This window comes from Heterocephalus glaber, unplaced genomic scaffold (assembly GCF_053883595.1).
Source record: "Heterocephalus glaber isolate CG9 unplaced genomic scaffold, H.glaber_assembly_v1.0 deba00001613, whole genome shotgun sequence".
Classification (NCBI taxonomy): domain Eukaryota; kingdom Metazoa; phylum Chordata; class Mammalia; order Rodentia; family Bathyergidae; genus Heterocephalus; species Heterocephalus glaber.
The window spans coordinates 31,438,193-31,462,013 of NW_028258384.1; the positions used below are offsets into that span (position 1 = coordinate 31,438,193).

The 23,821-nt window shown below is 33.6% G+C and overlaps 1 protein-coding gene across 2 annotated transcripts in view; it reads left to right on the top strand.

The window, feature by feature from the left end:
* Il1rapl2 (interleukin 1 receptor accessory protein like 2) overlaps window positions 1-23,821 on the top strand; it is a 647,009-nt gene that overhangs the window by 63,744 nt on the left and 559,444 nt on the right. For both annotated transcript variants that reach the window (XM_021241626.2, XM_087196707.1), the window contains exon 3: window positions 12,730-12,883. In XM_021241626.2, coding sequence (XP_021097285.2) covers window positions 12,730-12,883 — 154 coding nt within the window. The remainder of the gene's footprint in view (window positions 1-12,729; window positions 12,884-23,821) is intronic.

Genomic DNA, 23,821 nt, shown 5'->3' on the forward strand with positions numbered 1-23,821 from the left:
TCAGTCTATGGTCACTTGGCTGCAAGGCAGAAATGGAATGGTGGAAGGGACAAGGTGGAGGAAAGCTGCCCACTTCATAGTATATGGAAACAGAGAGAAGGGTGAAGCCTCGAACAAAAATATACCCTTCCAGGTCATGCCCACAATGACCTGCTACCCTCTAATCACGCCATACCTCTGCATATGATACATGAAGGATATTTACATATAAACATAACATATAAACATATAAACATAACATTACATAACATTAAACCTCTGAGTCATATCTATCTCATTATGCAAAATGCATTTACTTCATCTCCAAAAGTTTCCAAAGTATTAACATTTCAAGCATTGCAGAAAAGTCCACCAAGTATGTCTCCTGTGAGACTTAAGGTGAACACTTGGGTATAAACCCTATCAAAATCAAAACAAAAGTTAAATATTTCTGACATATTACACAGGGTAAACACTCTTTTTCCATAAGGAAGGAATAGCATTGTGCTACTAAGACAAAAATGATCTAAATCCAAAACTAGAAAAAGGAAGGAAATTATAAAGATAAGAGCAGAAATTAATGAAATTGAGATGAAAATATGAAGAATTAATGAAACAAAGATCGGCTCTTCAAAAGAATAAAGGAAATAGAAAAACTCTTAGTCAATTTTACCAAAAAAAGAAGGAAAGACATATTAATGCAATTAGAAATGAAAAAAGCAAAATAACAATAGACATTGTCAGAATCCAGAAGATCATTAGTGACTACCTCAGATACTTGTACTACAATAAATTGGAGAATCTAGAAAAAGGTGGGTGGATTCTTAGATGCACATGAATTACCAAAATGAAGATGAAATAACAAAAACCCTGAATAATCCAATAACAGGTAATGAAATTGAGGCAGTTATTAAAAAAAAAATGACCCTACCAACTAAGAAAAGCCCAGGACCCAGTAGATTTACCACTGAATTCAACAAGGAGTTCGGGGAAGATCTAACACCAATACTCCTCAAACTCAACTGAAGGTAAAAGGGAAAGAGTCCTGCCAAATTTATTCCTGGAAGGTAGCACTGTATTGAATTCAAAACCAGACAAGGACTCTACTAATTAAGAAAACTAACGATCAACCTCTTTAATGAATAAATACTCAAAACTACTCAACAAGATACTGGCAAACAGAATGCAAGAAATCATCAAAAAGATCATTTATCATGACCAAGTAGGCTTCATGCCAGGGATGCAAGGATGGTTCAACATACACAAAACAAAAAATGTGTACACCACATAAGTGAAGCAAGAAAAAAAAAGTCATGCAATCATCTCAACACATGCAGATAAAGCCTTTGACAAAGTCCAACATCCATTCATGATAAAAACTCTAATGAAAATAAGTATATAAGAAACATGTCAATCTGATAAAAAGCCATTTATGACACTCTACTGCCAATATCAAATTAAATAGGAAAACTGAAAGGTTTTCTTCTAAAATCAGGAACTAGACAAGGATGTCCACTATCACCACTCCTGTTCAATGTAGTACTTGAGATTTTAAACAGAACAATTAGGCAAGAGAAAGAAATAAAAAGGATATGTACAGGAAAGAAAGAATTTGAAGTATCCTTATTTGCACATGACAGGATCCTTTATGTAGAAGACCTGGAATTTTCACCAAAAGGCTCCTAGAAAAAATAAGCCAATTCAGCAAGGTTCCAGGATACAAAATTAACACGCAAAAACAGTAGCATTCCTGTACACGAATAATGAACTCATCAAGAAAGAAAGTAGGAAAACAACACTGTGCACAATGATTTCAAGAAAAAACTAAATAGAAGTTATTCTAACAAAGGAAGAAAAAGACCTCTAACACAAAAACTACAATACCCTGAAAGTGAGATCAAAAAGGAAATGAGAAAATGGAAAGTTATCCCCTGTTCCTGAATAGGCAAAATCAATATTATAAAAAATGGCCTACTTTGATTTAAAGCAATCCCAATCAAAATACCAACAGTATTTTTTGAAGAACTATAAAAAGCAATAATAAAATTCATATGGAATCAGAAGAGACCCAGAATACCAAAAGCAATTCTGGGCAATAAGAGCAACCAGGAGGCATGATAATCCCAGATTTCAAATTTTCTTACAAGGCTACAGTGACAAAAGCAACATGGTATGGACCAAAAAACCCCCCCAAAAACAAAAAAAAACCCAACAGACATGTGGGGTAGATATTTTACTAAGGGGAAAAGGACCAAGTGACAGAGAGGTGGGAGAGGGTGAGGATGAGAAAGGGACATAAAAAGAATTAAGATGTGTTATGCACATGCACCAACCCACCACATTTAATGTAATAATTATGTACTGCAAACATAAGAGTAAAAATGAAAATTCAAAAAGAAATAAGAAACAGACATGTAAAGCACTGGAGCAGAACAGATGATGTGGAAACAACTCCAGGCAAATCCAACCACCTGATCTTTGACAAAGGGGCCAAAAACATACGGGACAAAAGATAATCTCTTCAACAAATGGTGCTGAGAAAACAGGCTGTACACATGCAGAAGATTGAATCTAGATTCACACCCCCTCACCATGTTCTAAAATAAAATAAAAACAGATAAAAGACATAAATACTGAAACAGAAACACTTAATATGCTGGAAGATAAAATAAGTAAAAATTTTGAATACATAGACACAGGCATAGACTTTCTGAATTGAACCTCAATTGCACAAGAAATAATATTGTGAATCAACTAATTGGATTATATCAAATGAAAACAATTACACAGAACAAATGAAACAACCAACAAAGTGAAGAGACAACCTACAAAATGAGAAATATATTTTGCCAATGTCTCCTTGAACAGAGGACTAATATCTAGAATATATAAAAAACCCTCAAAAATATTACGGCCCTCAGAATAAAACAGCCAATAAAAAAATAGGCAATTGAAATGAATAGATATTTCTCAAAGAAAGAAATGCAAAGGACCAGTACATGAAAAAAATTTCAACATCTCTTGCATTAGAGTAATGCAAATTAAAATAATACCGAGATTCCATCTTATTCCAAAAGAATGGCTATCATCAAGAAATCAAATGATAACAAATGCTGGTAAGGCTTCAAGAAAAAGGAAAACTTCTATATTGTTGGCAGGAATGTAAACTAATAAAACCACTATAGAAATCAGTATGGATTCCTGAAAAAAAAACCTAAAAAGAGAAATACCATTTTACCCAGCTATTCCCCTTCTAGATATCTTTCCAAATGAGTTAAGAACATCATATTCTGATATATGCATACCTGTTTATAGAAGCACAACTCTTATTACCAAAATCTTGGAAGTCACATACATGTTCCTCAACAGATGGATTGATAAAGAAGAAATTTTATACAGAATGGATTACTGCTTATCCATAAAGAAGAATAAATTTGTTTCATTTATGTGCACCTTGAGATTAGAGGAGCATTTTATATCTAAGCTATAACACCCATGACATACAAAGTAGAAGTACTACTATTGTTCAACATTATTTTGGAGGTTCTAGAGGATCCAGTAAGAAAATTAAATGAAACATGCTGCATAAACATTGGAAATGAAGAGACAAAATAAGCTTAAAGTTTAAATTATATGATTTGATAACTTCAAAATTAAGTTACTCAGCATCAACAATAGAAATAATAAGAAGATTCAGTAAGAAATTACAAAAACCATAAAAATTCATTAGCTTTCTTTTCTTTAAAATGAGGGACAATTATTTAGACATGTAAAAGAAAAAATGAAACTATCTCATTTACAACAACAATAAACTATAAAATACTTTGAAATACATTTAACAATTATAGAAAAGAACCATTATAAAAATATTTTATTGAAGGTCATGAAATCTGATCTAAAGAAATGGAGGAGCAGAACATGTTCCTGCATAGGAAGGTATCAAAGAATAATAAAATCAATTCTTTACAAATTTATATAAATAATCCAAATTGATAACATTTAAATTTTTTGAAACTGAAAAACATGATTAAAGAGTTCATATTGGTAGATGAATGTGCTAGAATTGCCAAAAAAATATTGGGGAAAATAGTAATAGGGCATTTATTTTACCAGAATACTAACAGCTACTGCAAAACAGTATCGCTTAAAGCAGTAAGTTTAGAACAAGTTAACAGTCCAGTGAGGTAAACTAGAGAATCCAGAAATGAGATAGAAGTGGGGTGAAGGAGTATTTTAAAATAGTGTGGATATAACTACTTATGTGGAAAAAATAAATAGATCTCTGACTTATATTATATTTTAAAAATTCAAATTGATTATCTTTAATTTCACTTACAAAACATAATAGTTTAAGAATTACCATTTCTAAATGCTATCACTCATTTTAATGAATTAGGTTTCCAAAGATAGGAGAGTTACATTTATGTACCTTGTTATTCACTATGACTATTTTCTTAAAGGTGGAAAATTGTAATCAGAGATCCCTTAGCCTTTCTTTCTTGCTGACAAAAATGCTTCAGGATTTTGAATCATTTTTGGAAATGCAATGAATATAGTCTGTCTTTTTTATAACCATCAATTATATTCTATCCTTGAATTTTAATCTTGTAACAAGAAATTTCAAAGATACTTTTATCCAAAATGTAAAAATTGAAAATCCTATAAAGCCTTCAGTTTGGTGTGGAATTACAGTCAGTGACATAAGGTGTAAGTACCATTTGCTCTTTTTTTATTCCCAGTGATCACATTAGAAGTGCCGGAGGGGTTCTTTACTGCTTGCAAATTATAAAAAGTCTGTTAATGTGGGAGGAAAGGATATTTGAAATACATAAGAATCACTGGGCTTAAACTCAGGAGACCTAAGTCTGATCATCATTCTTCTATTAATATGGGTAAATAACTCAATGTGTCTGGCCCTCAATTTATCTGCATGAATCAAATATAGTAATATTTGCTATATGTCCTAACCATATTATAAAAACTTTCATGTCCCCCCAAAAAAACTTTCATCCCTAAATTCTTCTCTTTTTGCTTTTTTATTGGTAGATAGTTGCAGTAATACTGTAATGAATTCATCCCTTGTAGGTAAATGGCACATGTACATGACACATAGTTCTTTTTTCTTTTTATATCCTTAATTCTTTGACTAAAGTATTTACTTGATATTTACTGCAACTATAGAAATGGAAAAGTTACATAGTAGCTAGTAACAGAGTTACATAAGACATCCCAGACTCTAATTGGCAATATAAGGCTAAGTTTTTTAGTGTCCTATTATTCTGTATAAATTATAAAGTTTCAAGTGATGGTTTGCTTTGACATATTTTGACAAATATATACACTACAATCAAAATATAGAATGGTAAAAAAATATATAGAATGGTTGTATCACTCCAAGTTCCTCTTTGTCTCTTTGTACTCATTCCCCTCCTCCCAACCCCAGTCCCTGGTTAAAAATTCACTTCTTTTCTATTCCTATAATTTTACATTTTCCAGAATATTATGTACATAAAAAATATGATATGTAGCTTTTATGTCTGGCACATTTCACATATCATAATATAGTCATCTACATTGTTATATATCAGGAGCTAATTCCATTTTGCTGCTGAATACTTGTATTTCTAGTTCTTCAAAGTATATTTGTTTTACTGTTCAACTATTTACCAATTGATTACATTTAGATTTTTGCCATTTTTGATGAGAAATAAAACTGTCTTTTGATTTTATATCTTCTTGTTTTATTTTTTGTTTCTGTCATTTTTTGTAATCTTTAAATAGGTATATGTTTTCAAAATTGAACAAAAATTTTCTGTGGCTCTTTTCTAAATCGTTATAAAACACAAAATTAGAAGATTTTCAATATATTATTAATGACGTCCAAGATATTAAAACACATCAAAGCAAATTAAAACTTCTTAACTAACATCCCTTTTTTGTTGTTTTTTTGAGACAGAGTCATGCTGTGTAGTACAGGCTCATCTTGACTTATTATGTAACCTTGGTTGGCCTCGAACTACTATGTCAGCCTTCAAAGTGCTGGGATTAAGGGCGTGCATCACCATGCCTGGCATTAATGTCCTTCTTGAAGTCTATCTTCTATATAACAAGATTGATCTTTCAGAAATACACATCTAATCATAGTATGTTACTATTTAATGAGGACTAGTGATTCTATAACATGATTTATGTGATAACTCCTATCTATTGAGTGTTCACAGGGGCCTGAAACAGTAGCAGAATCACTGGTCTTCTAGCATTTGAATATTAAAAGGATGCAAATATCTTAGGGTACAATTTAGGCTTTTTAAAAAATATTTCAACTCTACTACTCTCAGTAGAGCAAAACTATTTGTAATTTTTTGTTCACTTCTCACTTTTTCACATCTAAGTGGATATACAAATGTTGTTTTTCCTGTTTTATATGTCTCACTTGCCCATCTTTTATATAATTGTTCAAAACTCAGCTCACATGCTCAAAATAGCCCACTTACCCTTCTTTGTACCTACCCTCAGCAATACTGCGATACATGGATCTACCAGCATTAGAGTTCAAATATTTTTTCTGTTCCTTCTGCCCTTCTTCTCTTTCTGGTATTCCCATTCTATTCTACTTTTTTCCCTTCTTTTCTCTCCTTGTTTTCTATTTGGGAAGAATCTGTTGATATTGCCATGAAGCTCACTTACTTTCCTCAGTTGTATCCAGGTTATTAATGAGCCTATCAGAGAGATTCTTTATTTCTATTTCAATGTTTTGATTTCTAGTATTTTTTTATTCTTTCTAAAGTATTTTAATTTTCTGTTTATATTACTTGTTTGCTCTTGCAAGTTGTTCACTTTTTCCATTAGAGTCAGGAGCATTTTAATTCTATTTTAAATTCTTAGTTTGGTATGCATAAAGTCTGTTTCTGTTATTTCTGAATTTGCTCTTTCTTCAAACTTCTTTTGTCTTTTGGCATGCATTATAATTTTTGCTTGAAAATCAGATATGATATACTGACTGGCAAAAAGAACTAGAGCAAAATAGGCATTTAGTAGGAGGTTTTCATATTTTTCTGGCTTAATATTACGCTGTCAACTGTTTAATGTAACTGCAGCTGCTAGAGGCCAAAATTCTCACTAGTTTCCTTGGCTGTAACCACCCTGTTGTCTCTGAGTTTCTGTAGAGATCTCTTTAATAAGGACTGATTTGTATGTTTCTTTTATCTATAATACTTTATTATTAGACAGGAGCCTTATTGTGTTAGTGGAATTTTCAGGGAGGGAAAGTGTTCTATAGCTTTTTTTTTTGTATGTTAGCAACGAGGCACCTTCTCTTTAATATTTAATAAGGCTACACAGTTCACAATAGTATAAAATTATTTTTCTTAAAGAGTTTAAATTTACATAACACTTGAGTGTATAATATAATTAAGCAAACTCACTACATTTATAAAATGTGGTATATTAGTATGGGATAGATGTTCAATGAGTAAAGAAATAGTAAACTTTTCTAAAATTAGCTAAAAGACATCACTCAAGTTACCCAACCTCCAGACCCTTACCTCATCCATAAACCTTTTTTTCATACATAAGTATCTTATTAACTTAATAAGTGTCTTGTCAATTTAGAGAAAAGGCCATAGTTTGATTTCTCTATTAATTAAAGTCACTACTGCAATTTAAAGTGATATTTATAAACCACACACATTCTTTATTATTTAAAGTTCCTTGACCTTTTCATATCTGATTTTTAAGGCAGATAAAACAGAAAACACAGTCTTTATGGAATAAAATTCTTTTGGTTTATTGCTTAAGAAATAAGAGATTAATGAATAATTTAGGTTTATAATGTGATTTAACAGATGCAGACCATATAAAGGTTTTTTAAAAAGCACTCTATATTTATAAAGCTAACTGAAAAATGGTGCTTGTGTATTTTCTCTATACCTGGTTTCTTACAAATTCTATAATCTGATATAAGGGGTCTCAGTCTTTTAGTGGGGCTTGTATTGGGTTGTTACTTTAACAAATGCTTCTTATCTTCTTCCCATCCGTTGCTAATTGAGATAGAATGGGTATGAAAGCTGAATTTTTCTTTGTCTAATTCAAAATTTAGAGAGGGCTAGAGCATTTATATAAGGTGCTAGCTCCATCAGGCTGCTTCTGATCCCAGTGAACTGAGATCCTCTGTATTTTCCTGTCTCTCCAGTTTTTATGGTAGTGTTTTTTTTCTGTAACCTTATTTATCAGATGGATAAGGGAAGAATCGTTCACTTTTACTTTGTTCAGCTTTTTGTTGCTGTTGTGAGAATAGTAGTGACTTCCAAGCCCTTTTTCTTGTCAGACCATGATCTAGAATTTGTCCCTAGCATTAGAATTATACCTCTGGTTTAATGTATTTTCTCTAGACTACTATAGAAATATGAGTCACATTTAACTCCTGATGATAACTGACATTATAAATAGAAGTGCATATAATCTAAAAAGAGACTACCAATGCTAATAACATAGAATAGTTAATATTTATTTAATGACTTTTACATATAACCTATGTTATTGGGTATTTACATATATATATGTATTTACATTAACAATAATAATCATGTTAATTGATATACATTATTATCAGCACCGAGTTTTTTTAATAGGTGAAACAAGTTTAGATTGATTTAGTGATAATGCTCAGGAACATACAATTTAGGATTCCAACTCAAGTATTTGAGCCTAGAACCTATATTCTCAATGACTATGGCATACAAATATTCATATTAAGACTGTGAAGATAGAGATTTGGAAAAAATAGAGCTTGTGAGAGAAGGAGGAGCTTCACGTGTATTATTCTATTCATTTGGAACATAGAAAGGGCTGAAAAGGGCAAGGATGAGAGTTAATTTAAAGTTGTGCTCCTAATCTCTTCCATCTTCAAATTTGAGAAAGTTTGTGTTACATAGAGATTGTTAAACATGTGGGTAGGTGCCTCAAGGTGTAGTACAGATTCTAGAGGAAATGAGAGAAGCTTTCTGAGGTGATGGGTGTTAGGTATTTAGATGAAGTTGCTTTGAGGGAAAAAAGTTAATGAGTAATTCATTTGTGTTTGCACTACAGCTAATTCTTAGAATGAAAAGAAATGCTTAAATCAATCGTCCTGATGTTCTTGCTATGAAGAATGAGTTGTATGTTCTGAATGGCACTAAAATAACCATGACAACCAAATCAAGTGAATTAAAAAGCACCTGTAGTTATTAGGATATTATCTTACAATTAGACTGTGAGTATTTCAAGGTGAAAACTCCAAGATCCAAGTGTGGCTGAAAACAGGTTACTTTTACAGTGTCTTGATCAACAAATATTTGTTATGCATTTTGCATTCCCAAGATGGAAATTGCTGGCATGGGACTCTTGCCACACAGGTAGGAATGCCATCCAGGCAAGAAGGGAGGGAGAAAAAAAAGCGTGACTTCAAGGGATAATATTATACTGTTCAAGCAAGTATATCCTACAATAGCCTACTCTATGAGTGGACAGGTAGTCCACATAATGAAGCTTTTTGTTTAACTTAGAAAACTCCAGGAAAACTGTTCGTAAGTAAAATCTTCAAGTTGGTAAAGTTTATTTTAATAGTCCCAGGGGCAATGAATAGTAGAAAAATTATACATTGTCATCAATATTAGGGACATGCACATATTTGATCCTTTGACAGTTTGCCCTGACATCAGGTAAACAATCATCTTGAAACTTGACCTCTGTGCTTCAAACTGCTTTGCCTAACAGGCTCTCAGAATTAAATTAAACAAGTCATGGGGCAATGAGGTATAGCCACATTGTCTGTCTACTAGGAAAGTAGTGGTCAGGGAACAATCCATTACAGCAGTAAGCTTAGCAACCAGTAGCTTAAGGAAGAAACAAGCATCAGTGTCAAGAGCATGGAAGTCTTCTGAGATTCAACATAGATACCCAAACTTAGGTAGAATGTCCAGTAGCAAAACACTGTGAAGGATACATATGTGGGAGAAGTAGGATGGTCATCTATGTGGAATGATGGCAAAAGTGTTTTAAAGGCTCTTTTTGATCAAAATATAGTTCCTTTACTCAACCTGCTAAAATTAGTGTTATAGTGACCTCTTAGGAGGTATGCATTTTCAGTAGGTTACAGTAATATGTTGATGGTAGTTACTTAATTAACTGGTGAAGATTTGTTTTTATATTATTAATTCACAAACATCAATTTTTTTACCAAGCAGTGCTAGAAGTTCTGGAGATATATGATGTTGGATTGGGAAAGTTTAGTAAAGGGAAACATTCTAAGTGCTGGATGACAACTATATATACTGTAGTGGTGCCCAACATGAATGTAACGATTGGGGCCTGCAAACCTGGATTGTGGCTTCTTGGATGGTAGTTAATATTATCTTCATAATGTGAAGTAAGAAATTAAATCCTAAAGAAGAAAATTTTCCTGAGATAACAGAACTTAGATGAACCCTGAATTTCAAACTACAGATATCTTGACTTAAAGAAAATTTTCCACTTCATAATTACACTGTGTCTAGAGGGGTAGGAGTGACCTGACACAACATTTTCTAATGGCATTTAACACACATTTATTTTCAAAAAATTAACATACCCACCTCTATTGATTATTTTTAAGAAATCCTTCACAAGGCTTAATAATAGCTTGGAAGGCATTTGGAATTATTCTAGATTGATCTCAAAATCTAAAGATTCCAGGCTGTTTTTCATCAAGAGTTATTTTCTAACTTCTATACATTCTTTAGTGTTTGTTTCTTGAGGGGAAAAAAACCCAAGCAGTAAGTAGGGAAATAAAAATGGCTAGAACTAATTCCATATGGACTCACACCCAAAATGACATTAGAAAGCAACACTATTTGTCTTTGAATAAAGTAAGCATGTGGGCTCATTTGCCTACTCCTACTATTTCTGTGTGAAAGTGCAGCAGCTCGGTTTTCATTTTCTTTTCCTCTCAAAATGCCCAGAGGACCATATTTTTGTATAATAACCTTCAAAATGATTCTTTAGAAATCTGAGCCTATCAGAGTTCTTCATTTTCCCAGAAACCTTATATCCTAAGGTTTGACTCAGAAACGAATCTCATATAGGTGACAAACTTTGCCAGATATGATATGTAATATAACTACAGACAGACTCTTGACTATTCTTCAGAAAGACTCTAGGGAGTGAAGCAAACTTATATTTAGATCTCTTCCATAGTATTACTTTTATTTACTCTTTGAATATGTATATGGGTAGTTGCACTGGACATAGAGCAAGCATATCTCTTAAATATTATACTTGTGATCTTAAGTGCCAGTTTTTATGTTTTGTTGTCAAAAGTCCTGCTAACAAAAAAATTGTTATAGTGAAAAGCTAATGAATGGGTAACCACTCTCACAATTTTACACACACACACAAAAGTATTTACAGCTGAAAATTTAGTCAGCATTGATTTTAACATTACACAAATGTTTAAGGTATGTGTGTGATGGGTAAAGTGGAAGAGCGAGGAGGGGAAGGTACAGATATTGTATACGCTGTAGTGGGGCAACTGAAAAGCACTTGCAACTATTGTCCACATAATCTGCCTCACAGTCAATTTTATTATTGCCTCAACTGAAAGATTCAGAATTTACATAATAAAAACCTTTCTCCCTGATCATTCAACACTTCCTCACAGCTATCCCCTGCACTTCCACTGAAGTTTGTACAGTATTTGGCTACCACTTTGGTTGACAATTTGTGGTGAGTACTAGATTGAAACAAAATATAAAAAGATGTCTGGGAAAATTTCCAGCAGACAGTGCTACTTGGCAAAATATTCTCATATTTGGTTATTGCTTTCTATTTTCTGGAAAAGTGTTACTGACTATAAAACTGTTGTGCATGCTTTTCTAGCTAAGTGCAATCCAAGTTGTAAGACTTCTTTACATTCCCATTAGGAAAGCAAGAGAACTGGCTTCAAAAGTTAAATTTTATTCTCTGATTATGTATCACAGGACTTACAAAGTAAATGGATGATTTCTCTATGCTGTTACTATAACAAAGTACATCCTCATTTTGCCTACCTGTCTTTCTAGAGAACTTAAACCTAATTTTCTAGACTGTTTTTCTTCCTCTCAAATTGATCTCTTGACTACAAGGAAGGAGTCTGGAATATTAGTATTAGTTCTTACAATAAATAGTAATGAATGAAACAATTGCAAACTTAAATGCCAATCTAAAAGCTTATTATAAATGTTTAGTAATGCTTAAGACTCCCCTGGAGTATACTAAATATCTAAATGAACCATATCTCTTAGAACTCTTAGGAAACAACCCTGTCAAATAGAAAGAATCAGGACATTATAATAAGATTTAGCAGCTTTTAAGTTTCAACTATACCTCTTTTGCATTTAGGGACCTTGTGTGCTTTTCTATTTTTTCACAATGCTTCTAAAGTATTCTTTTGGGGTCAAGATTTAAAAGTGTCTTTTCACGTGATAGTTATGATACTTGAACTGGACATAATAAGATATGCTTAAATGATGTTGTTGGCCATTGATTTAACTCCTTAGTTACATATTTTGAAAATTATAAAGATATATCCAAAATAGTAAAAATAGTAAGACAGGGCCAGGGATTTAGCTCAGTGGTTTCGCCGCCTGCTGTGCAAGCACAAGGACCCGAGTTCGATCCCCGGTACTAAAAAAAAAAAGTAAGACATAGTGATATAAATGTTCATTTTCCACTTACTTGAAAACTTTTTCTTTGTAGGAATGCAAGCCAAAAATGTGGAGAAGCATAATAGTACAGAAGGGAAACACTCTTCTAATCCAGGAAGTTCAAGAAGAAGATGGAGGAAATTACACATGTGAATTTAAGTATGAAGGGAAAGTTGTAAGGCGAACAACTGAACTGAAAGTTACAGGTAGGTAATGGTTCTAATAAATGATGGCAAATGAGATCTTAGTATAATTTGGATTGAGAAGAAAAAATCTTGTTCAGAAAGCCAACTTGCTATGAATTTAAAACTAGCTGCAAAGCAAATATTTGAAAAGCTTATTTATAAGTTGCAAAAATAAATGCTATATGATGAATATGATTAATTTAGAGATCAAGTGCCTAATTGCTGCCTCTGTGTTTTCTGCCTGTTTGAAAGTTTGTTAAGTCTTCAGTATATCATTGATTGTTAGGATGAATTTCAGAAAAGATATAATGGAACCACTCTAGAATGTTGACTTAACCCATGCGTATAAGCTCCATGTAAGTGAAAACATCTTCCAAAATGAGGTTCTATTGAAATTTTGGAATGAAATCATTTTGAACTTCATTCAGAATAACATTTATAGAAAATTCTCCATAGGTGAATGATGGTATTGTGAACATCTAGTGACTCTTAGATAGAGTAACTCCAAGAGTATGCACGTGCATATTTTAAATCTGAAGTATAAGCAAAATATAAAATAGTAACTCTTGGAGTACAAGAGATAAACCTAGGATACTCTAACCTCATAGAAAAATTTAAGAAGTAATTTTCAGAAGCACAGGATGCAGTCTAATATCATGAAGACATCTCTCGATGATAAATGTGATGGACTATAAGAAACTGTATGGCAAAATTCTACTTACTGTTGCTTATGAGAAAATCTTGGTTAATTTACCATTAACAGATTGAGTATCCCTTACTTAAAATGTTTTGGACCAGAAGTGTTTCAAATTTCAGGTATTTTCAGAATTTTGAATATTTACATATACAAATGAGATATCTTGGTGAAGGACCCTACATATAAATTTGAAATTCATTTATATTTCATACACATTTCATATGTATAGTATAACAGTTATTTTATACAATATTTTAATGCAACTGCACTTTTTCTCCTGTGGCCCATTGCATGATTTCAAGTGTATAGTTTCTTATGATGGCGTCATTTTGGCACTCAAAAAATTTTGAATTTTGGAGCATTTAAGATGAATGTATAACAGAATAAAATAGTGATTATCATGGGCAAGGCATGGGGAATAGTGAGATCTGGGTCAAATGATAGAAGTACAAAGTTGTAGTCATATAGAATAAATAAGTATAGTGATTTTACGTACAGCATGATGACTATAGTTAATAATGTTGTATTTAAAATTTCCTAAGAATGTAGATTTCAGGGCTGGGGATTTAGCTCAGTGGTGCCTGAGCTGACATTGCAAGTACAAGGTCCTGAGTTTGATCCCTGGTACAAAAAAGAAAGAAAGAAAGAAAGAAAGAAAGAAAGAAAGAAAGAAAGAAAGAAAGAAAGAAAAAGGATGTAGATTTCAGGCATATTTACCACAAAAAATAAAAGTAATTATATGAGGGCATATATATGTTAATTTTCTTGACAGAATTAATCATTTCACAATGTATACATAAGTTGTGAAAAAAATCATGCAGAATATTGAAGTTTTAAAATTGTATTACAGTAAAAAACACATTACCATTAATCCTTCTCAAAATACTGCCCTTCACTTTGAACACACTTCTCTCATCTTTATTGCTACTTTCTGGAGCAGTTCTGGAAGTCTTCGTTTGTCAGTATCTTTAGTTATGCTTTCATGGCTGCCTTAATGTGCTGAATTGAATTAAAATGTTTACCTTTCATGGTCATGAAGTTGTAGAATGCCAGATTCAGTTAATAAGGAATGAGGACACAGCATACTGTTTTAACAAGCCTACATTTTTATTGGATGGCACATAGCAAAATCATTTGCTGTATTTTAAAGCAGAACTTGTTTTTTTCTAATTTTTGTATGGTTGTAATTTAATTGTCAAAGAATATTAGATGTATGTCTAAGATAATAAGAAAAAATAATTACTAGACGGAAACTTACTATTTGACCCATATTGTGTTCTTCTGGAGTTTCATTTTTTAAATTTTAATATACTATAAGCAGATATTAATAAAGAAAATGTAAAAGCCATTCTATGAAAAAATAATTTTTCATAACAAAATCATTAGAGTATAACAATGGTAAATACACTGTGTATTATGATCTAAAAAAATGCAAAAATAAAGACCAAAAAGAATAAATATAGTGAAATAAGAAGAAATTGTTCAAAATTACAAAGAATATGAGATAGTTTGAGAATACTTAAAATGTTTTAGGCAAAAAGAGGTATAATGTAATTAGGGAATGAGCTGAGAGATTAGCAAATGAAAATATATTCTTTTTCAGAATGTTAAAGACACTTATAAAATAGGATATCAAGAACTGCTTCAGAAAGTGGAAAGAATGATGGAATCTCTGTGTTTGAAGCAAGGAGGGGTTTTTGAAGCAATTTTACAGCAATATCTTTTTTTTTCTTTTTTTTGCATTAAATTCTTTTATTGGTACATTGTAGGTATACAACACAATTACATTTCTCATTGGGAATTGTACCTTTACATAATGCATCTTGGTTCTTATTTTTTCCCCATTCCTAGCCCTCCCTTCATGCCCTCCACCCTTCTCTATTTACAAAGACTTTATTTCCATTTTTTCCATTTCTCATCATTTTTCCTTTACCTTCCTTCCTTTCCCCTGTCCCTCCCACTACCCCTACCCCTTTGGACCTTTTCTTTCTATTTTACATTATTGATTATTCATTCTAATAATTGGTACATTTTAGGTATACAATATAATGACATTCATCATTGGAAATTTGCACCTTTACATAGTCTCTCTTGGTTCTTATTTTTCACCCTTGCCCAGCCCTCCCTTCAACCCCTCCATTCTTCACTATTTACAAAGATTTTGTTCCTATTTTTCCATTTTCTCATATTAATCCCATTCCCTTCTATCCTTTCCCCTAGCCCTCCCACTTTCTTCCCCTTTGCCCCTTTTCTTCCTATTTCACATTACCTATTATACATTTAGTCCTTATTTACACTTTCAGTTTCTCACACCAGAGAAAATATTCAGTATTTACACATGTGTGTCCTATTTATTTCACTTAAGAGTATTGCCTCAATGTGCATCCACTTAGCTATACATGTCTCTAATTTCTCATTTTTTATGGCTGACTAGTACTCCATTTTATTAAAAAACCACATTTTCTTTATCCAGTCTCCAGTTGATGGGCATTTGGGCTGTTTCCAAGTTTTAGCTATTACAAACTACGCTGCTATGAACACGGGTGCACATATATCACTGTGGTATGATTCTTTTAATTCTTTGGGGAAGATCCCCAGCAGTGGAATAGAGGGGTCAAATGGGACTTCCAGTCCTAGTTCTTTGAGGTATCTCCATACTGATTTCCACAGTGGTTGCACCAGTCTACACTCCCACCAGCAGTGGAGCAGGGTTCCTCTTTCCCCACAGCCCCACCAGCATTTGTTATTGGTTGATTTCATGATAGCAGCCATTCTTTCTGGAATGAAGTGGAATCTCAGCGTTGTTTTCATTTGCATCTCTCGAATGACCAGTGATGTTGAACATTTTTCCATGTATTTATTTGCTATTTCTACTTCTTTGTCTGAGAAATGTCTGTTCATTTCAGATGCCCATTTTCAGATTGGGTCTTTAAATTTGGGAGGTCTGATCTTTTTAAATTCTGTTTAGATTCGAGATAGTAGACCTTTGTCTGAGGAAGAGCAGGTGAAGATTTTTTCTCACATTGTGGGTTGTCTCTTCACACTGATGGTGCTTTCTCTTGCTGTGCAGAAGCTTTTTAATAAGAGATCCCACTTGTTGATTGTTTGTGCCAGTTCATGGGCAACTGAGGTTTTGTTCATAAAATCTTTCCTACACCAATGTCTTCAAGAGTTCTACCTAACCTCTGTTCCAGCTGGTTCAGAGTTTCTATTTTAATATTTAGATCATTAATCCATTTTGATTTTAGTTTAGTGCATGATGAGAGATATAGGTCTAATTTTAGTCCTTGGCAAGTTGAAACCCAACTTTTCCAGCACCATTTACTAAAGAGGCCATCTTTCCTCCAGTGAGGATGTCTGGCACCTTTATCGAAGATGAGATGGCTGAGTGTGTCTGGCATTGTTTCTGCATCTTCTAATCTGTTCCACTGGTCCTCAAGTCTGTTACTTAATGGTCAAAAACTGAAATCCTTCCCAATAAAACCAGGAACAAGACAAGGATGTCCACTATCACCACTCCTGTTCAATATAGTTCCGGAAACATTAGCCACGACAATTAGACAAGGGAAAGAAATAAAAGGAATAAAGATAGGTAATGAAGAAGTCAAATTGTCATTATTTGCAAATCACATGATACGCTATATAAAAGACCCCAAGAACTCCACCAAAAGTCTTCTAGACTTAATAACCAAATTCAGTCAAGTAGCTGGTTACAAGGTCAACACACATAATACAATAGCTTTCCTCTACACCAATGACAGACTCACTGAGAGAGAAATAGGGCAAATGATTCCTTTCACAATAGCATCCAAAAAACTGAAATACCTAGGAATCATCCTAACGAAAGAAATCAAAGACCTCTTCTCTGAAAACTATGGCACTCTGATAAGAGAGATTGAAGATGATATCAGAAAATGGACAGACATCCCCTGCTCCTGGGTAGGAAGGATTAATATAGTGAAAATGGCCATACTTCCAAAACTGCTATATAGATTTAATGCAATTCCAATTGAGATCCCAGCAGCATAATTCATAGACCTCAAGAAAATCCAAAAATTCATTTGGAACAAGAAGAGACCCAGAATAGCAAAAGCAATTGTAGGTAACAGAAACATGGCAGGGGTATCACAATCCCCAACCTGCAACTATACTACAAAGCTACTGTGATAAAAACAGCACGGTACTTGCAAAGATACAGCAATATCTTTTACTGTAATAATTTTTAAAAAGAAAATTCACCATACATTTTGATCAACTTATATATATCAAAACATCATACTCTATACCTCAGTTACATAAAATTCAAAAAGATGTCCCTGTATGTGTATGTATATATGGTTGTATGTATAAACATACACATTTGTATTGTGGAAAAATCTCTGAGCTACAACAAACTTTGAAATCACCAAGACAATTGTAATATTGATTCCATTAATTTATTTATGACTAATGTACATCACCTATTTTGTCATCTAATGTTGACATGAGCAAATTGGTTAATTATAACATACCTTTGTTGATGTTAGTGTAACGTTTTTTCTATATTACTCTATGCCTGGCTGAAATTTTGGAGTAATGTGAAGTAATATCGATACTTGCTGAGTTCAGTGATATAACACAAATGTTCAGTTAAATTTTTGATCAGCAAGATTCATTTGTTTATTTTTGCTTTTTCCAAAATTTAAAGTTTATGTATGTAAGAGCATGTATACACACACTGCACTACTACCCTAATAAATGACAGATTTATTTCTTAGTTTGTAATAGAGAGTACCTTACATGAAAATATAAATAGTTCTTTGGATTAAAACTGCATGTAGTTTCCCCATTAGTTATCTTTTCTTTTTTAAAAAAAATACTTAAATTCTTTCACTGGTACATTTTAGGTATACAACACAATTACATCTCTCATTGGGAACTTGTAACTTTACATGATGGATCTTGGTTCTTATTTTTTCCCCATTCCTAGCCCTCCCTTCACGCCCTCCACCCTTCCCTATTTACAAAGACTTTATTTCCATTTTTTCCATTTCTCATCATTTTTCCTTTCCCTTCTTTCCATTCCCCTGCCACTCCCACTACCCCTACCTCTTTGAACCTTTTCTTCCTATTTTGCATTATCGATTATTCATTCCAATCATTTTAGGAATACAATATAATGACATTCATCATTGGAAATTTGCACCTTTACATAGTCTCTCTTGGTTCTTATTTTTCACCCTTCCCCTGGCCTCCCTTCAACACCTCCATCTCTCCCTATTTACAAAGATTTTATTTACATTTTTCATTTTCTCATGTTAATTCCATTCACTTCTTTCCTTTCCCCTAACCCTCTCACTTCCCCTTCCCCTTTGCCCCTTTTCTTCCTATTTCACTTTATCTATTATATGTTTTAGTCCTTATTTACATTTTCAGTTTCTCAAACCAGAGAAACTATTTGATATTTATTCATGTGTGTCCTATTTATTTCACTTAAGAGTATGGCCTCAATGTGCATCCCTTTAGCTATAAATGTCTCTCATTTCTCATTTTTTATGGCTGAGTAGTACTCCATTTTATTTATAAAAAAACATTTTTTATCCAGTCTCCAGTTGATGGGTATTTGGGCTGTTTCCAAGTTTTAGCTATTATTAACTGTGCTGCTATGAACATGGGTACACATATGTCAGTGTGGTATGATTCTTTTAATTCTTTGGGGAAGATCCCCAGCAGGAGAATAACTGGGTCAAATGGGACTTCCAGTCCTAGTTCTGTGAGGTATCTCCATAATGATTTCCACAGTGGTTGCACCAGTCCACACTCCCACCAGTAGTGGAGCAGGGTTCCTCTTTCTCCACAGCCCCACCAGCATTTGTTATTGGTTGATTTCATGATAGCAGCCATTCTTTCTGTAGTTCGGTGGAATCTCAGGGTTCTTTTCATTTGTATCTCTCAAATGAGCAGTGACATTGAACATTTTTTCAAATATTTATTTGCTATTTCTACTTCTTTGTCTGAGAAATGTCTGTTCGTTTCAGATGCCCATTTTCAGATTGGGTCTTTAAATTTGGGAGGTCTGATCTTTTTAAGTTCTTTATAGATTTGAGATAGTAGGCCTTTGTCTGAGGAAAAGCAGGGGAAAATTTTTTCCACATTGTGGGTTGTCTCTTCACACTGCTGGTGCTTTCTCTTGCTGTGCAGAAGCTTTTTAATAAGAGATCCCACTTGTTGATTGTTTGTGCCAGTTCATGGGCAACTGAGGTTTTGTTCATAAAATCTTTCCTACACCAATGTCTTCAAGAGTTCTACGTAACCACTGTTCCAGCTGGTTCAGAGTTTCTATTTTAATATTTAGATCATTAATCCATTTTGATTTTAGTTTAGTGCATGATGAGAGATATAGGTCTAATTTTAGTCCTTGGCAAGTTGAAACCCAACTTTTCCAGCACCATTTACTAAAGAGGCCATCTTTCCTCCAGTGAGGATGTCTGGCACCTTTATCGAAGATGAGATGGCTGAGTGTGTCTGGCATTGTTTCTGCATCTTCTAATCTGTTCCACTGCTCCTCAAGTCTGTTTCTTTGCCAGTACCATGCTGTTTTTATCACAGTAGCTTTGGAGTATAGTTGCAGGTTGGGGATTGTGATACCCCCTGCCATGTCTCTGTTACCTAGTATTGCTTTTGCTATTCTGGGTCTCTTCTTGTTCGATATGAATTTTTGGATTGTTTTCTCAAGGTCCATGAAGTATGCTGCTGGGATCTCAATTGGAATTGCATTGAATCTATATAGCAGTTTTGGAAGTATGGCCATTTTCACTATATTAATCCTTCCTGCCCAGGAGCAGGGGATGTCTGTCCATTTTCTGATATCCCCTTCAATCTCTTTTCAGAGTGCTATAGTTTTCAGAGAAGAGGTCTTTGATTTTTGTTCTTAGGTTGATTCCTAGGTATTTCAGTGTTTTGAATGGTTTGTGACAGAAATTATTTGCCCTATTTCTCTCTCACTGAGTCTGCTATACGTGTAAAGGAAAGCTATTGATTTTTGTGTGTTGACCTTGTAACCAGCTACTTGACTGAATTTGGTAATTAAGTCTAGAAGACATTTAGTGGAGTTCTCGGGGTCTTCTATATAGAGTATTATGTCATCAGCAAATAATGACAGTTTGACTTCTTCATTTCCTATCTTTATTCCTTTTATTTCTTTCTCTTGTCTTATTGCTGTGGCTAAGGTTTCCAGAACTATATTGAACAAGAGTGGTGATAGTGGACATCCTTGTCTTGTTCCTGATTTTAGTGTGAAGGATTTCAGTTTTGGACCATTTGGTATGATATTGGCTGTTGGTTTTTCATAGATGGCTTCTATCAGTTTGAGGTAGAGACCATCTATTCCAATTTTTTGTAGGGTTTTTATCATAAATGCATGTTGGATTTTGTCAAATGCTTTTTCTGCATCTATGGAGATAATCATATGGTTTTTGTCCTTGGCTCTATTGATATAGTGTATTACATTAATTGATTTTTGTATGTTGAACCATCCATCCATGCATCCCTGGGATGAATCCCACTTGATCAGGGTGTATGAACTTCTTGATGATCTTCTGCATTCTATTTGCCAGTATCTTATTAAGGATTTTTGCATCTATGTTCATTAGTGAGATTGGCCTATAGTTCTCTTTTTCACTTGGGTCTTTCTCTGCTTTGGGGATCAAGGTGATGCTTGCTTCCAGGAATGAATTTGGGAGTATTGCTTCCCTTTCAATTTCATTGAAGAGTTTAAACAGTAGTGGCAGCAGTTCCTCTCTAAATTTCTTGTAGAATTCAGCAGTGAAGCCATCAGGGCCCAGGCTTTCCTTAGGTGATAAGTTTTTAATTACATTTTCAATTTCATTGGTTCTTATTGGGTTGTTTAGAATTTCTAGGCCTTCTCCATTAAACTTTGGTAGTTCATATGTATCTAGGAATCTGTCCATTTATTCTGTATTGTCCATCTTATTGGTGTATAGATTCTGGAAGTAGGTATTGATGATCCTCTGGATTTCTGCTGGGTCTGTTGTAATTTCACCCTTTTCATTTCTAATTGCATGGATTTGGGCCTTTTCTTTCCTTTTTCTGCTAAGGTTGGCTAAGGGTTCGTCAATTTTGTTGATTCTTTCGAAGAGCCAACTCTTGGCTTCATTGATTTTTTTGTATTGTTCTCTTAGTCTGCATTGCATTGATTTCTCCTCTGATCTTTATAATTTCCTCCCTTGCATGAGCTTTGGGGTTATCCTGCTCTACTTTTTCTAAAAGCTTGAGAATCAGCATCAGGTTGTTTAATTGGACTTGTTCTGTTTTCCTAATATGCGTATTCACTGCAATGGATTGCTCTCATAAGACTGCTTTCATTGTATCCCATATATTCTGATATGTTTTATTGTCGTTGTCATTTAATTGAAGGAACTGTCTGATTTCTTCTTTAATTTCCTCTGTGACCCATTGGTTATTCAGAAGTGTGTTGTTCAGTTTCCACATGTTTATGAAATTTCTTGAGTTTCTTTTGCATCTTTTGCATTTCCAATTTCTTCACACTATGCTCTGATAATATACAGGGGATAACTTCAATTCCTTTGTACTTACTTAAACATGTTCTACTTGTGAGTATATGGTCTATTTTTGAGAATGACTTATGTACACCTGAGAAGAATGTGTATTGTGATTTTGTGGGGTGGAAGACTCTGTAAACATCTGTTAAGTTCATTTGTTCAAGAGTTCGGTTGAGTTCTAGTATTCCATTACTTATTTTTAGTCTAGTTGATCTATCTATTTGTGACAGTGGAGTATTCAGTTTCCCCACTACAATTGTATTAGTGCATATATGACTTTTCATATCTGTTAGTATTTGTTTTATATAGTTGGGTGTACTAGTGTTTGGTGCATAGATATTCATGATTGTCATCTCTTCCTCTTGGATTCTTCCCTTTAAAAGGATGTAGTGTCCTTCTTCATCTCTCTTAATTAGTGTTGGTTTGAAATCTACTTGATCTGCCAAGAGGATAGCTACTCCTGCCTTTTTTAGGGTTCCTGTCGCATGGCTTATTGTTTTCCACCCTTTAACTTTCTGTCTATGAGTTTCATTTTGAATTAAGTGTGTTTCTTGTATGTAGCATATTATTGGATTTTGCTTCTTGACCCATTCTGCCAGTCTATTTCTTTTGATTGGTGAATTGAGACCATTAACGTTGATGGTTATAACTGAAACGTATTGACTTGTCATTGCCATGACTTTTTCTTTTTGTTGGGTTCTCCCCCTTTACATTTAATTTCTTGTCATGCCAGATGCGTTCATTCTGCTTTGCTTCCTGGGGTTGTGATCCTCAATATCTGTTCCTAGGATATTGTGTAAAATTTTTTGGAGTGCTGGTTTGGTATTCATGAAGTTCCTAAGGTGCTGTTTGTCATGAAAGTATCTTGTTTCTCCATCAATTTTGAAAGATAGTTTTGTAGGGTATATCAATCTGGGTTGGAGGCTGTTTTCTTTTAGGGCTTGGAATATGTCACTCCAAGCTCTTCTTGCCTTGATAGTTTGTGTTGAGAAGTCTGCTGTGATTCTGATAGGCTTTCCTTTGTATGTGATTTGTTTCTTTTCTCTAACTGCTTGTAAAACTTTGTTCTACTGTTGGGTTTCTTGAATCTTAGCATTTACATGTCTATGTGTAGATTTTTTTTGATTAAGGCCATTTGGAGTCCTATATGCCTCACTTATCGGTATGTCAAGTTCTTTTCCCCTGATTGGGAAGTTTTCTGCCATCACTTCTGTGAAGAGTGTTTTTATGTCATCTGCACTCTGTCTTGTTTCTTCTTTGACTCCAGTCAGTCTTATGTTATTCTTCTTTGCATTGTCTAGAAGCTGCTGGATTGATTTCTCATGTTCCCTTACAATTTTGAAGCAATTTTTCTTTTCCTGGTCACTAATTGCAATCATCTTCTATATCTGACATTCTGTCCTCACATTGGCTCATTCTGCTGTGTAGACTTTCAATGGAGTTTTTCATCTCTTGGAAATCCATTTGCATCTGTTTTATGGATTCTATTTGTTTCCTATGTTGGGATTCCATCATGTTCCTCAGCTCCTCTCTTGATTTATTAATCATATCTTCCACTACGAGGACAATCTCTGCTGTTATATGAGTAATTATTTCTGATTTCATTTTTTCCTGATCATCTTTTGTTGCCAGTTCAGTGGGTCCAAGTGGTTGAGTATCAGAGTGTTCCATCTCATTTCCCTTTGGGGTTGCTGTATTTGA